Source organism: Micropterus dolomieu, linkage group LG07, assembly GCF_021292245.1.
Source record: "Micropterus dolomieu isolate WLL.071019.BEF.003 ecotype Adirondacks linkage group LG07, ASM2129224v1, whole genome shotgun sequence".
In the NCBI taxonomy this organism is placed as follows: Eukaryota; Metazoa; Chordata; class Actinopteri; order Centrarchiformes; family Centrarchidae; genus Micropterus; species Micropterus dolomieu.
In genome coordinates, this window is record NC_060156.1 from 4,513,152 (window position 1) to 4,530,284 (window position 17,133).

Sequence of the window (17,133 nt, forward strand, 5' to 3'; positions counted from 1 at the left end):
AAGCTTGTCCCAAGACCCAGGCAAGGGGAGGAGTTTGGTGGGGGCGGGGGGATTTGATGCTCTCAGCATGACCCTCCCATAGTTCAAGTATGAAATGAGAGTGATAAAAGAAAATAAATTACAGATCACATGCACGAATGAATGAATAAAACATAAAAATCAACTAAAGTGGACTAAACTGCTGCGACATCTGGCCTGTATATGTGAATCAAACAAGACCACAGTGTTTTGTAACATTTTTTTTTTAATACAGGGGCTAGGAACATGTAGTCTCATCTAAGGAACGGACCAAATAACACACATTAAAATGTTATATAATTATTTAAAGTTCTCTTTCTTTTCAGTACTAGATTTACATCCTGAAGAACAGCTTTAAATTAAAGGTCATATTCATTTTAGCAAGTATATCTTCTTTTAGGTCCATACACATTGGTTTTAGTTAACAAAGATCCTGTGTTTCTAGGCTACATTTCACACCTCAACTGGCTACACTCATTGATCAAGAAAATAAGACAAAACTGTATGACTTCCACATGTAAGGCATAAAAACACGATTTCTCTGGGAAACATAAAACTCGGAGGCGTAAAAACCATGGATTCCAGTTTTAAAACACAAAACAAGACGATGAAGAAACACCATCCATCAAAATAAAAGGACACAAATCAATATGATAAGAAAGGACATGGTGAGGCTGAGGTCCTCTGAGGAATGAGAATGATGAGCTATGGATGGTTTGTGAAACTACGCACAAGTACAAAGTGCACGTGTGTGCCGACACATGGGACGGAGGTAAGTGTCTCTGTGGGCTGGTAGTTAATGGGGAACTCTGTTGCTTTCAGGCCTGGGTCAGGGGGGGAAGGAGTGGGGGCTTTAGGAATCCCTTGGTCCCTTGACTCCCTCAGGAGCTGAGGGTGAACTGGTCTTGCTCAATGGGCTTTTTGACCCAGGCCCCCAGGCCGGCTTTGTGGAAGGCCTTGATGAGCGCTTGCTTGGCAGAGTGGTACTCTGTGGCTGCCTGCTTGGCTTCATGGTAGGAGCTGGGCTTCAGCATCTTGATCCACAAGATGGATGACAGCTGAAAGGCAGAGACGGAGACAAAAAGCAAGTTAAGCTGTGAATGTTACGCAGGGTGAGCTCTGGTTGATTTTTCTAAGTAAATATAATGCTCATAACATTGACTGCACCTCTGCCTTCAAAATTAAATCAGTGTATCAGCTAGATAGATATATAGATGTATCAGCTCGCTGTAATTTCAGGGTTAGTTTTCCTAGTTCATATTTCACCAATCAGCTCTCTGAGTGGACTGGTGCTACTGTTATAATTCAATGCCCTGCTTGACCTCTACAGTCTCTCAGTGATGCTTTACAACTACCCAAGCCCTTTCCCTCAATTGAGCTTTTCAAGGAAGATTTTAAAGTTTGCTTCAATCTGCTTAATGTGACATGAGTCAAATCTGTCATAAGATGAATCTCAGTGCATGACATCATCTGACATAAAAATTTTAAACTGTTATCCAAACATACTGTATGATTGCTTGACAGTAAAATAAACCAGTAAGATGTGAGCAAAACAAACACAAACTAAAAGCAGCCCACACTACCCGTGAGCAGGGCTGAGTATCAAACGGCTTCATGGTAAGGAACTGAAATGCTTCAAATTAAAAGAGCGCAGTACACGTACCTTGGAGTGTAGGCGCACCCAGCGGCTGTAGAGGGCGTTCTTGCAGAGGCGTGAAGCGCGACCCATGTCGTCCTTGCCTGTGGTCGCATTGATCACCTCGAGGGCCTGGTCGCCCACCGTCCAGTTCACACTGAAGTTGGGTGCCTTCCCTGGCTGCCTGGCCTCTGCGTTACTTATACCTGGAATCAAAAACAATGAAGGTCAAAGACTGGGCAGCACACCAAACCAAATATCATCACTGTCCAAAAGAAAAACATCTCCTCTAATTTAATGATTTTAAAGGAGCTGTAGAGCACCAGCACCTCAGACTAAAACACAACTGCAATTGTAAAACTCTTCATTCAAACAGGACAGAAACAAAATACAACTCACCAAAACCGTCTTTGTTAGTCGTTTTACTGTTCCAACAATCACCAACTCTGGTTTGGTTGAAATAGACTCTTAATTCACTGAAATATTTTGCCTCTACACCAACATTATCCTTGCGGACAAATGATGCCTCCAAAGTCGCTTACATCCACTAAAAAGTGCAACATGACGACATTATATAAAGGAATCCTACAGAGATAGACCTTTTGTTAAATAGTAAAATCCATTTGGTTGAACCAAAAACAGCCATCCCTCTTACTTGTCAACAGACTCTAACAAATAATTTTACCTCGCAGATCATCGTAAATGCTTTAAACGTGACAGAAACAACATAAAACTCACCAAAACTTGTTAGTCTTTCCACTGTTCCAACAATCACCACATAAATACGAAATAAACCCTTAAGATTAAAAAAGTAAGAATAAGATTATACTTTATTGTCACATACACATTGTGAAATTTATTCGCTGCATTTAACCCATCCCTCAAGGAGCCCGGGGACCAACACCAGGTCTTTATCAGTGTCTGGTCAATGGCGCTGACTGGAGAACCTAACATGGTTTTGATGGTGGGGGAAACTGGAGCAAACCCACGGGGAGAACATGCAAACTCCACACAGAAAGGCCGGGACAACCGGGGTTTGAACCTGCGACCTTCTTGCTGTGAGGCCACAGTGCTATCTACTGGACCACCATGCTGCCCAAGTAATAGCTTTTCTCCTTCCTGCAAAACTTCTGTGGAAACGTAACCTCCTGCTACCCCACTGCATGGATGTATTAAACCAAGGATGGGGTATTCGAACCTGGCTGCCCATTCCTTCAAGTGACAGCTCTAATATCTTGCAACAGCAAGGTTTTTCCTTGCTTTTTTTGTTGTTGTCACCCTACTGTGTGGAGACAAAATACAATCCAGCCCAGGAGGATTTTGAGGTCAGCGTCTGCTCTCTCCCATTCTAACTACAGGGCATCGACCTCCACTGTATCTGAAGTATAACTGGGAGATATATGGATGCCATAAATCCCGGTGTCTAGCTCTTTGTGTGTGTGTGTGTGTGGGTATTAATATCCTAGGTTCCATTTGGCGGCACTTGTGGCAGAAGATGATTTAAAGGGGATGAAATCCCTCAGTGCTCTAACGCCACAGTGCTTCACCGCTAAAAACTCTCTAAAGCGGAAAAGGTTAATAACCCCTTACTATTATCTCTGTTACCCACCACTTAGAGAGCAACCAGAGAGGAGGAGCAGGGGGAGCTGCATATCACCCCAAGCCCTTTGTACGATGCCCTTTGTCATCCCCCGGGATCTAAAAAAACACGACCACAGCTTCATTTCACCTGTTTGAGTCTGAGTGTTGAATTAGCTTTTGTTGTTTTGTCTGTTTTGTTGCAGTCGTGGAGTTTTGTTTATTCCTATTGATTTGATAAAACTTTCCTCCAAAGAGTGACTCTCCACTGTCACTTGGCACAGCAGGCCTGTTAGTTTTGGTTTTATTTTAGTCTTTCATAAACCAAAAACAACAAGAGAAAAAGTGTGGGGGAGGGAATAAACAGTGTTTATCTGCTCAATGTAAGGTGGATACATTATTACCATGTCCAGCGACAAACTTATTTCATTGAGTCTGAGGAGAGGCTCAACAGCGATTTTGAGCTCAAAACTATTTTTCAGTATCGTCAAGAATATTATTATTGCAAAAATACCCTGAAGTAACAAGTTAGACAATCACAACACAGTGGGGCAGGACTTAATACAAAAAGGGTGGGCAAAAAAAAAAAAACACAATCTCCCAGCACCACCAGTTCAGTAGACAAAATAGGCTTTTGTCTATTTCCGTCTGAAATTAAAGAACCACTGTTTACAATATTACTGTAAACTGCATCTGTTCCGCGTGACAAAGGGCAGCTTGTCAGGCATGACTACTAAAAAGAGGTGGTCAGAAAGAGAAACGAAAGGTCTGTAACTGTGTTGAAAAAAAAATCTTATAATCAGAGGAAAGAAAGACGATAAAATGAGCTTAATGAAAGTTAGGAACCAAAAAATGTTTTGGCAAACCAAATATTTCTTACAGAGAATTTTTATATGCTATTGTTTTGTCCTCTGAGCAACAAGAAGACAGAGAATGAATCTAAAAATGGAAAGTCAGAGAAAAAAGTGCAGGACTCTTGGTCCATATGGCCTTTGCAAAAGGTCAAGCCAGCGCTGAAAATTTACACAAAATGATAAAGGTATTCAGATTTCCCAGGAACTAGGTAAATGTCAGCTCAGATCAAACAGAGGAGAAAAGCAATAACTGTCCTTCCAGCTGTGGACTGACCAGTGAGGTGGAGAAATGTGTTTACTGATTAGAATTACCGTCTTCCTCTTTGATATTTAGAAAAGTGGAGTTTGATTGGCAAAGATTAACAGGAGATTCCCTCAAAATGGGAACATTAACACAATCGTGCTCTCATTCAGCCTGAACTCTTGTTAATTTAAAATGTCAGCATCTTTCAGCTAAAACCGTATCCGTATTTTGTTTCTTATTTCTCCATGTGCTTCACATCAAAGCAGGCACTGACCACTGAGTAGAGGCCTGTTGAGGGTGAACTGCTGGGGCAGGTCCTCGATCTCTGCGATGCGCTGGTACATGGCCCTTGAGAGGTGATCCGCATGGTAAAGGCTGCCAAGGATGATGCTGGAGAAGTAGATTGGCTCTGAGAAGTAGCTCATCAGAGAGCCCTGAATGCCCACTACATTCCACCTGCAGGGGGAAAACACACATTAGATATCCTGAAAATGCAGTCAGTCATTCAGGAGATAACAGTAACATCAGCCCCTACCAAACACTTTGGTTCACCTCACAAGACTTTTTTCACATACATATATATCTATAAGAAAACATCAATTACATTCAAATGAATGGCATGACGGACGACTTGATTTCATGGAAACTATCTGCAGCTAATGCCACAATCAGCACGCAAAGCTTGGGAACAACTGTTAAACACTTCATCTGTGAGCTCCTCATGATTAAGGCAACCACAGAAACGCCATTGTCATTCTAAGTTGTTACTACAAACTGTCGCCTCCTCATTGTCTTAACCATAAAAATATTCTTCACGAAAACGCAGAGGATTTTCATAACATGTAGAAATGATTGTAATCAGCCTAAACACTGCGCGGTGAGGACTGTGATCTGCATGACAAACATGGAAAAGAGAGAAAGTTTCTTCTTTTTTTTTTAACCCGCACTGCAAAGTTCAGAGACTGAATATACAAAGAAATATGATAATGTGGTATGTGTATAAGTGGACACACACATGCAACCCGCACAAGCAAAATGTATTAGTACATAGCCAGCCCAATGCAATCTACCACACACGATCACCCACAATCCTACACTTGTGTACACTCCGAGGTATCCAATTTCATTTTCACAAACTTGTGTATTTCTACGCTGTGTCATTAGCCATCTCTCCCCAGTCATTTTCCCATTGACATGCTCTGTGAAGCATCGTGCGCCCACCTCACTGAGAGAGGGAGAGAGAGAAAGAGAGAGAGAGAAGGCGGGAGAAAGGGCAGAAACAGACAAGAAAGAGGGATAGAGAGGGAGACAGTGAGGGAGAGTGGGAGGGGGGAGGAAATAGGAATAAGGGGAAAGGAAAAAGATAAGAGAAAGATGGAAGGAACGTTGAATATGACAGAGTAGATGAAGGGAGAGAGTAAAAATTAGAAAGAAATTGAAGACTAAGGTTGGTATTATTTTATAAAATTCATGTTGCCAACAAATTTCATGAAAACACCAAAACCAACAAGGATTTAGTTAGTTATTTAGTTTAGTTTATTTAGTTAATAAAAACCGTCACAAATACATTGTGTCATTTTAAGCAGCTGGACACTGTGGTTTTTAGCCAACATCCCTCAAAGAGGAGTAAATAGTGCATTTGTTAGGGACTATTTTCTGCTGCGTGTTAACACACAGTGTTTATGGCAACAGGACGGTGTTTGTGGGATTGACTCAAACAAAGAACAAGAACATGTCACCTAGTGACACAGATGTCTTTATAATAGTTTTTGGACAACAATAGAAGTGAATGGCACAGAGGAATACGATATATGAGGCTTCAGCTATACAGGCAAAACTAGTAGTTAGCTGGATTGTTGGTTTTGGTCTTTTTGTTGGACCCTGACAGTGTCAGATGAAAAGCTCTTCTCATTCTCCCTTTCACATCAGGCAGCCTGTTTGAGAGTGTGTGAAATTACCAACAACGAGGAATATGCAAGCGTACGACCCCAGGCAACTCAGAGGGACCATTGTTTCCATATGCAATGTTCTCAGTGTATATGTATGCGTGTGTGTGTGTGTGTGTGATGTTGTGTGTGAAACACAGGGAGGGCAAAATGAAATCTCCGAATTCATAGCTGCAAGGAGTAAAGCACACATTCAGCATAGTCAAACAGCTTTGTGATATTCTGTGCCGCGCGCAAAGTGCAGTAACACACACACACACACACACACACACACACTTCTTCATCACAATGATTTTACAAAAATACACCTGAAAACGCTCTAAAGGACACACACAGTATAGAAAAAGAACAACAAGCAAGCACATGCACATTTTGACTCATGTTTTCAGTGACATTCAATTCCATTCCTGTCAAACATCTCTGTATTTCTTTGTTATCTTATTCAATATCATGCTCTGTGCATCTACACACACACACAGAAAGCACACACACACACAGGAACAGGGTCAGAACAAGTTAGAAAGCCCATGTCATCAGCTGTTAAAAAAATAACGACGGGAGAAAACGGGGCAAACACAGAGAAATAAGCCATAAGAGTTTTGCCTGTTTGCTAATGAGCTATTTCAAATAGCAGGGAACAACAGACGCTGAGGGAGAGAACGGCTTGTTCTCGCTGAAGAAGTGGAGCTGGGCTTATAATCAAAGGAAAATGAATGGAGAGAAAACATTGTGTAAGGAGGGAACATTATGGGCATGCTCAACGTGTGCCAGTCATTTGGTGTATTAAATAGCAGCCCCGCAGCTAACAATCACTCACACGGGGCACAGAAACGGGTGAGCAGCAGATTTCTCACCAAGCTAATAGCTATGTCATGGCAGGGGGAGAAGCCTCGCATGGTCTTTTCCTCACAGTGGAAGAGATATACTCGTATCACCGACCCATTATCGTAGAACTGTAACTGGTGTAACCATTTTTCTCACTTGTTATCTAGGTTGGCCAGAGAAATTAAAAAACCTACTAAATGTAAGGTCTCCAACCTATTTTGCCCTCTACTGATTTGGATCGCTCCACTTTGGACAACCACACAAAATCTGAATCACCAGTACCGGTACTGACACGCTGAAAGGGCAACAACACTTCTCACACAGTGCAAACAGCATCGGCTCCAGAGTCGACATCTCCCTCATCAAGTATACACTCAGCGTTCAAGCACTTGGGCAAGTTAGTAAGATCCAGGACCGTGGAGGAGGAAGAACAGGAGAAGAATGAGGGGCTGGTGGGAAGACTTATGGAGAAGTTTTATCGTTCATCACCAAGGGAGGCACAGTGTTGCCTTGAACATGGACAGAGACTAAGGACGCTATGATCTGCCTGCAAAAATGCAGCAGGGACAGAGGATCCATCACGTCAACTGGCCCTGACACTGCCTGAAGAAAATGATGGACTTGAAATGACAGAGCGAGGACAAGATGCAATTCATCGCAATATGAGTAAATAAAACACAGAGGCATCACGAAACATGAAATATGTATACTATATGGCTAAATAATGATTTAAGCATAAAGTTACGACATGAGAATGAAACAGATTTACTAAATTTACATTCTGCTTAAATTTGGGAGATGTTTCCAGTCTAAGCTAACCGACTGCTGACACTACAGTAGCTCAATGTGTCAGAGTCATATCAAACTTCTCATCTAACTCATCTAATCAAGAAAGTGAATAAACATATTTCCCTAAATGTCGAAGTATAACTTTAATGGTTTTCTGTGAAGTAAGAAACATCAGAGAACAACAAAGCAACAAAACTGCTGCTAGTTCTAACTGAATATTAACTAAAACATAAATCACAGACAGAGTCTGCAGTAATACTTTGTAAGTTTGAACCAAATTACCTTGCGATCTTGTCACTGCAGGACATGGTGAGTAACCTCTCCCCCTGCAGCACCCCGTCCCAGGTCTGGATGGTGTTGCTGGACCTCACAGGGATGGTGCCCTCTCCCGACTCAATTTTGGTCCTTAACTGGCCCCGTGCTTTCCGGTTGGGATGTCGGTCTCCTTGGTCTGAGGGAAACAGCGCGGGAGAACAGATATATACAGAAAAAGATTGAGAAATACATATAAATAATGAGATACATATGTAAAAACATCAAACTGAGGAAGAAATTATGAACTAGCTCCAATGTGATTGGTTTATAAAACAACTTCATATACAATAGTAAAGGACACCCGTGCAAGAACTGTTGTGAAAACAGAGATTCCAAGAATAGAAAGCGAAAAATGGCTTCCACAAAAGCATGACCTATTATTTATTATTATGTTATCAACATTTGCTGCTGATCCACCAGCAGGCGCCATCTATTCAGTGACTAATTGAATGTGGCTGTTTTCTATTCAGTCTGCCATGTGCAACGGAAAACACTTTGACAAGAGTAAGAGGGAGGTTAATCAGACAGACAGTGTGGGTGGGCTGGGCGGGGGAAAGACTGATAGAGACAGACAGCGAATGACAAAAAGCTCTAATTACTAGAGTCTTATTTAAATGTGTCTGTACTGCGTGTTTGGACATTGGAGGGAAATTCTAATTAAATGAAACCAAGCATAAGAGGAAAACCTACAAATTTAATTAAATAAAAAAACCCCCACTGTTGTTGAAACTGGATTGTGAACTAAAATGAGAGCAAATTAAAAACATGAGATGAGGCAGCGACTGGATGCTCCGCCGCTGCTCTGTACCTTCCACTCCGGCCTCGTGTGGAGAGAAGATCCTGGCGTCGCCACATGGCGAGGTGCTGATGTAGAGGTGGAACTGAACGTTGTCCTTTAATCTGTAGCCTCCCTTCTCACACGGCACGAATATCGACTTTTGGTGGTCCTCCTTGTTGTTGCTATGATGACAGACAAAACTTGAAAACAGGGCTGCCAAACAGCACAAACCATAATTTTTATTATGGCTCTTTTAAGTGGGCTTAAACTGAATTAGATACAGCAAAGAGCAGTGTGACTACATGTAATTAGATAATCAAAACAAGCAACATCCCAACATAACAAGCACAACCACTGAACTGCACTTGAAGAAAACTAATTTTACGCCGTCCACTGACCTGAGGAAGAACTCCAGCTGAGTGTAGAGGTACCTGATGAGCGAGCGTCGGGCGATTATCTCAGCGTGGCAGTCATTGAGTGCCAGGCCACGGTCACTCATGTACTCACCGTTGATGCATTTAGTTCCCGTGGAGACACAAATGACCTGTGCTTCCTTCACATCTGTCCCTGTTGGGGGTAGAGGGAACAAAGACCCATAACCTTCAAAGCACATACTGTACATGTGCTACTGGTCTAAATTGTGCTTAATGCCCTTGATAGTGCTTTCTATTGCAGGTAAAAGTTTCTGACTGCAACTGACATGTCATTGGCAAAATGCACTTTAGGTATCAAAAGTCTGAGTACAAAATGCAGAAAAATGGGACCAACGACTACGTGTGTTTGGTGCAGCTTATTTTAAACTTAGGTGTTTGACCTTCACTTTGCAGTTTTCACATTTGTCCATTCTAAACTCAAATCTCAGTTTAACAAAGTGTACCTAGAAGCATGACTTTGTGAGCATCACAAAGTTTGGAAGTAAATTGTAGCCCAGTTTGCAACTTTCGCAAACTGAGAACAAGACTTTTCAGTCAAGTAAAATGTCTTTTTTCATTTCTTAAAAAAAACACAAATGATCCTTTAAAGCAGAGTATTTTATGTTATAAAACATGTCTGGAGGAGATCTTTAACTATTTTATATACTGTTGGGTTGTCTAATCTATAGAAATGCAATGCAATGCACCATCAAGACCATCATATGTATTTGTGTGTAAAATCTTAATTTAGTGTCTACAGCAGTGGTCGGCAAACGGCCGACCACTGCTGTAGACCAGCCGTTATAAATAAATTGATAACGGCTGGTGCTGAAACAGATCTCAGTCATGAAAGCAACAGTTACTCACATAACCACTTCCTCTTAAGTGATTGTGCCGCGCAAGAACGTCTTTTGCAGCAATGCTTCATGTCGAGTTTATTAAGAGCTTTTACTTTGAAGAGTTCTCTGACCTGCTTGACACACCTCTGAAAAAGCCGTCAGTAAACCTGTGATTGGATTCCCCTGAATTTCCTCAGGGAAATTAAAATAAGTGTCCACAGGTTTCAGATCAAACGCCGGAACGCGCACGCACTACAGCACAAGCTTTATGTGAACATGTGCAAAAGTGTCCTTTTATTCAATTTGTTTAACAAGGGATAAAAAAATATCCGCAATAAGATGGAATCAATCTCACTATCTACCCACCGGGAGTCCCGCACAGCACCAACTGAGCTAAACACGCACATGATTTCGTCTGGCTTTGTTCTGGCCTGCCAGATAGTGGCTTGGAAAAATTTGCCCCGATGCCAGACTTATTTGCCGACCCTCTACAGAGTACAGAGTGGAGAATAATGCTCAAGTGAAGCACGCATTTTTACACACGTATTTACTTAAGTTCCACTTTTGATGAAACTGAAAACAAACTACAGCTGTTCACTAATGCATAGAAGTTTTTGTATTTGCTGCAAAAAAAGCCAATTCATTTTCTGAAGAATCATTATTAGACTGAACATTTTGATACCTAACTGCAAAAATCTGTCAATTTTGCAACCTGAATCCTCCTTTGTATAATACTTTAAAAATTGACTTGCAGTGTCGTGTTTTGTAAGCATAAAAGAACCCACTGCCTCTTCCCCCGAACCTACCTGTTGTCATGACGACCCCCGCTAGGACTTTCCGTCGCGCATGAGGGGAGGTGAAGTTGTCTGTCAGCTCACTGAACTTATCCACCACCAGGCGAGAGACGGCATCAGCCAGAACCTGGAATCACACACGCGCAGACACAAGACAGGAGGAGATGCACAAACATTACACACAGCCACACAAACACGAGCTTGTGTCAGATGTGTCAGCTTACAAAGCGCGTCTGATGTTATCCCCCCCTAGAGCCCCATGTACCTGTCACAGTGTTCGCATTCAGCTCTAAACAAGAGTGTTGTAACGGCAACAAGTGAAACTGGGTTGACCCCCTGAGGTATACCTAACCGTCTCTCAAGCAACGCTGTTTGAGTTTGGCGTGACAGTTATAATTTACCATCTCCCTTCTGACAGTGAATCACAACAAGCAAAAACCAAACAAGTAAACCTGAGCAACAGATGTGTGAACAAAGTGTTCGTCAACATTTCACAAAATTTAGAACTCTGATGGAACCTCGAGTGAACTTCACACATCTTTTGTTCTCGGGCAGCCACCTCCTCTTGCTGGCTCTTTATCCACCGCTAATGTGATGGAAAATGACGACAACCAAGAGGAGAGACGACGGCTGGGTGACCACAAATTAAAGAGATTAGTTCAATATTACTTCCCTGCTACTTTGGAGTCACCCACTCGTAGCCAGATCATTCGACTTTCGAACATCAAGGTCGTCCATGGTGCAGAAATTAAATCTCAAGGGGTACAAAAAAGTGGAAGGGCTGATTACTCGTACAAAACACATCTATGTCCAAAAAAAAACTAAAATCCTCTCAGGAATGAGCAAAAGAACACTTATATTTATGTTTTTGAAGGCTTTTGATAAGTGTCAACAAAACCAACACAACATATAAAATACAAAACCAAAGTTAACAGCCGTTAACTCCAACCATTTTCCCCCATTAGTTCCTTGCCAGATGGAAACAGGCTACGGAAATTAAATACCAAGCGACAGAGAATTAATAGAGCAATTAGTGGGGGAGCTATCGTTAAAATGGGGGTTTTGTTGAATAAATCCGTTGACAAGTGGAGAGTTAAGTAAAGAGAAAAAAAGGCTTTTGGGAGGGGACTGTTGACAGTGTGTTGTGCTGATTAGCTTTGACAGTGTTATCTCTCTTCACACTGGCATGGCTTTGACAGTCCCCTCTACAGTGGCATCAAAAGCAACCACCTGCCCTTAGTCCCTGCACACCTGATGTAAATTAGTTTTTTATGATAACCTACTTAAACAGCAGGTTGAGGAGTTTGGAGTAGACCCATTTACAACCAAAAGACAAATCCAGGGGAGGTCCATAAAGACTGTAATGCTTTCCTGTTTAGTTGTGGCTACAGTCTTCGGTCAAATCTCTGTAATCTCAGTAGCTGACCAAATTATTTTATGATGATATAATCTAATAAACCATTCATTTTGGAATACACTTTTGGGCTTTACAAAAATGAAAAATGAACATTAACCAGAGAGAAGTAACATATGGACCAGACACTAGCATCACGAATATCTGGATCCAATGTGTAGTGTTAAAAAAGATGATCTTTGCCAGGAGTTTTCCAGCTCCATGCACTTTTAAAACCCATTTCAGTCTTAATGACTTCAAGTTCTGTCATTTTCGACTTTCTTTTTAAATTCAAAGTACTATTTCAAGCCTGCTGATGGTTGAAAAGGTCAAGTAACTGATACAATGACAATGCAATGCTTTAATAGAGGCAGAGTTAGAAAAATGAAACATACGTGTCTGATATGTCCTTGCATTCTTTTTAAAAGCATGGTGAAAAAAAGAAATAACCTAGATTTGTTTTATCTAATCTTTGGATCTATAGATGCTTTCATCGGACGCCAAGGTGATGCGCCCGGCCCGAAGTCAACTTCCGTTCTGTTTGTTTATTACTGGGTTTGTGTTTACTGGCTAATATGGTGAGTGATATCCAGTACAGTGTTTCCCATAAATTCATTTATCTGTGGCGGCCCACCACATTATCAGCGCCACATATTGATTTCCGTTTTTTTTTTTTTTTTTTACTATTTAAGATGGGAAAACTTGTATTTGATTGCAGAGCTGCGCATATTCGCTCAGCACCTCCTCTCACTCGCTCCCTCTCTCTCCTGCAAACACATTGACAGCAGACCAGTCTGGTTTATATCATGAACACCGCTGCACAAATCCGTCTGCCGCGCTCGCCACAGTTACGCTGTCATTCTGTGGGAAACGCTGCGGTAAATCAGACAGTTTGGTAGAAAAACATTCTTGTCTCAAATTTATGTTCAACGGGTCTGGTAGTGTGACCTTATCACATTTCAGTTTGGCCAAGTAACTTTTCTTCGTCCGGCAGCTAAAGTTATTTCCTTGTTATGGATTGCTAGTCTGCTGGAAGTTAAGTTTGGGCCAGAATAATGCACATGCGCAGTACCGTTTGTTTATGTTGTTACCGTTGAAAGCGTCTATACATTTTTGCTTTCAATTATAAGAATAAGTCTATTTGAACTATTGCCAACCGCACTGTATTATAAAGCGCTTACAGGCCAAACCTGATACATGCTGTAACTCAACTCCTAGAAAATTAAATTCACAAAAGAATGAGCTCATTCAAAATAATTAATACAGTCAAGGTCTTATGTTGGGACAACGTGAAAGCTCATTGACTTAAAAATAGAAAATGTAATTGGTGAGCCAGGGCGTAGAAATAGGTAGACCTTTTTTCAATGTACTGCAACTGAAGAAAGCGTTTGGCTGATGCCAGCTGGGGTTCCTAACTACTGAACATCTTGGTGAAATAAATTAAATGGTTGACTTCAGATTAGTCAAGTATGACAATCTATAAAGAAAATAAATATCTTACCTGGGGTAGGTGAAGCTGTAATCCCTCTCTTGGTATGGGTTGCCGGGATGGTGTCTGGTCTAGCTGCATGTTGAAGAGAGCTGAGAGGGCGGCCTGCGCTGCCCGGGCTTTAGCCAGCTTCTTGTTGCGCCCTGAACCTTCAAACGTCTGTGCATCCACTGTTACTGACATCACAAAATTCTTGGCATGACTCTCCCCACTCTCTGAGACAAAGTCATATTTGAGGCCCGGCCTAAGCTCATTGAGTATCATGACTGGGTTTTTGCCGCTGGAGGGCGAGCTGAAAGCAGATGGAGGGGGCAGTGGGGCCTGGACAAGGTTGCTGCCAGGTGGTGTGGGCAGTGGGTACTCGCCTAGTGAGTTTAAGGAGCTGCTACCATTGGAGCCTACATAGAAGGATTCATCCGGTGCGGCTGGTGTCTCAAAGCCATTGAAGAGCATATCTGGGAAGTCAGCTTGGTCAGATGTAAAGTCTGTGTTCACCGTCAGTGTCCGACCCATGGCCAGGTGTGCCTCAGAGGCATTGGGAAACTGGACGAAGGAACGCAGCGCTTTCTCTGCTGCATTTAGTTTAGCCTTCTTCTTAGTTGGGCCCATGCCCTCAAACATCTGTCCATTGACCTCCACTGTCATGACAAAAACTGGTGCATGGACTGGTCCTGTCTGAGACAGCAGTTTGTACTGTAGACCTGGTTTGATTTCGTTCAACTGCATCAGAGCATTCTTGGGCAGGACTGGCCCGGGTGTTTTCTTGCGCTTTTTGGCCCGGAACTTGGAGTGTGTGTGTCCATTGTTTCCCTCTTCTAGGGGGCGCTTTCGACTGCCCAGGCCGCTTCCATTGGGGAGTTGTTCAGCCACTCCCACCCCGTCTTTGCAGGACACGTTGTCCAGGTTTCGGTTTTCCTTAACATCGGTGCTGCTCGAACCTGCGGTGCCCAGAAAGAGTAACTTACAACGCCTTCGTTGCAGGATCTTGTAAATGCAAAATTTATAGATTCCTTTATCACTCTTTGGAACTGAACCAATGATTTGTGTTCCTTTATCAAAGCAAGAGAAACTGGGTTTTAATTTGATTAAACATATTAACTTACAGTTTATTGTTATTAAAACAAACAAATAGTAAAACACCATTGGAACATATACTATTCTTAGAGATGTACCTTGATCAATGTTCAAAACTTTTATTACAATATTTTGGTTATATGGTATTTAATTTTGAAATTTACCTCTAATTATATCTTCATAATGAAAGTTGTAGTTTTTAAAGATTGTTATTCTAATGTCCAGGGTAAAGTGGGAGAAATATATTTTCAAGTAAAACAACTACTGTACACTTTTCAGGTTGCACAGTGTTACGGGTCTCAAACATAAATGCACACAAATACGAGCACACATATCAAACACTCAACATAGACACACACACACACACACACACACACACGCACAGAGAGCTGTTCCTCATCCACTATCAATTTTTAATCACTTGATTGCCTACAGAGAAATTAGGTACATTCAGTTTTAAACTGCAGGTTCTGAAATACGCTGTACTGGGGAACACATATCACTGAATCCAGTTAGCAAAGTGGATGGAATATTGGCAAAAATTTTCATTTATAACATCCTTCAGCAAAGGCTTGATAGGTTACTCCTTGCGGTACTCAGGAGAAAGAGAGGCCGCAGTGTGCATGAGTGGGATTGTAGGTTGGGTTGAGGGAGTGCAGGGAAGGAGTGCAGGGGGGAGGAGCTGAGGACCAGGCAAACAGGAGAATACATCAAAGAGGCAGAAGGAGAAGACTCCACCTACTGCAGGATCCTAAAGGCTTGACTGGTGACACGCTGGGAGGTTAAAATGCTGTTTACCCGTTTTACATAAGATTTTGAAAATAATGACTGTCATATTTAAAATGAGGAAAATCTGAATTGAAAATCTGTTCCTAATGAGGTGCCATTCATAAGACCCTGCGTCTCTGAGATCCCCCCCATGGAGCTTGTGAGAGAACACTCTGCAAAATGTACTGACATGCCGTTACCATCTGCATACTACAATTGACATGTCTGAAGGCAAGAAAAAAAAAGACACTTATTCCTGAAATCAAAAACACAAACTGCATATACTTCAATTCAGAGCATATCGGAAAACATGCAATACTTTTTGGTGTGTGCGTGCATTCTGCAAACTGGTATTTGAGGTTCGTAAATAAACAAGGCAAAGGAGGGACAGCGTAACTGTGCACAGTAACAGCAAAGAAGAACTATCACCTATAAAAATGGTGACAGGTTATGTTTGAGTTTTAGACAGGGACACAATCTCAGCCATAGACTTCAGACCACCACAGATACTGCAGCACAAGTAATTTTAGCTGTGGTGGCACACGAGGACCTGGACTCTCATGCGGAGTGAACTGTTTTAAAATTGACAGCATGTAGTACTGTACTTCATTATGTTTCTCTGCAAAGGATAGAATGCATTCAGACAACTTAGAGAACATAAAACTTTCGGCTACTGGAAATTTGGGGATTTCCATTTATTGAAGACATACTATACTTGAATATACACGTTTTAGTTAGTGATCAATACATCTCCTATAACAGTAATATTTGTGGGGTATAGTGACCACTAAGCCAATCAGAAAAATATAATCACAAACTGAAAACTCTAGCATGCTGCACAGACAAAACAATATATAATATATAATGGCACACAGGAAAACCTAGAGCACTCCTTTCTCCATTCCAAAAGGGTTAAAATTTATACTATCAATTTTAGGGTATAATAGCTTTTTGCACGACGATGGATATCCAGTAGGACTCCAGAGCCTAAGACCAGATCAGAGGACAAAAGCCTTAGAGCGACAGGCATGACACCATGCATTGAATTATGGTACACACATGCAGTTGTGGTCATTATCATGCCAGCATCTGTGTAATCAGCACCCATCAGTTATGCAAAGACTAAATATCCCATATGCTTGGATCTTTCAGGGCTAAAATTCCCTGTGGGGTTTGCATGAACCAAATAATGCAGACAAGTAAAAGTATTTTATCACAACTTGATTTAAAGTGTAACTTGTTTGTTGGGCTTTTGATTTGTGATTAAAAGAATTTCAAGAACTGCTAAGGTTGTCACATAAAAGTTAAAAAATGATTTCATGTCTTTCTCTGGTGTTCCCTTGGTGTGAGCTCGGACTGCGTTTCATCTTCAAATACATC

The 17,133-nt window shown here is 41.6% G+C and overlaps 1 protein-coding gene across 12 annotated transcripts in view; it reads right to left on the bottom strand.

Moving 5' to 3' along the window:
• Nucleotides 1-226: 226 nt before the first annotated feature.
• Nucleotides 227-17,133, bottom strand: part of adarb1b (adenosine deaminase RNA specific B1b) — a 123,036-nt gene continuing 106,129 nt past the window's right edge. For all 12 annotated transcript variants that reach the window (XM_046054079.1, XM_046054077.1, XM_046054078.1 and 9 more), the window contains 8 exons: nt 13,924-14,849; nt 11,042-11,156; nt 9,382-9,550; nt 9,014-9,165; nt 8,173-8,341; nt 4,605-4,786; nt 1,682-1,860; nt 227-1,076 (listed from right to left, as the gene is read on the bottom strand). In XM_046054079.1, coding sequence (XP_045910035.1) covers nt 900-1,076; nt 1,682-1,860; nt 4,605-4,786; nt 8,173-8,341; nt 9,014-9,165; nt 9,382-9,550; nt 11,042-11,156; nt 13,924-14,849 — 2,069 coding nt within the window. In that variant the 3' untranslated portion in view covers nt 227-899. The remainder of the gene's footprint in view (nt 1,077-1,681; nt 1,861-4,604; nt 4,787-8,172; nt 8,342-9,013; nt 9,166-9,381; nt 9,551-11,041; nt 11,157-13,923; nt 14,850-17,133) is intronic.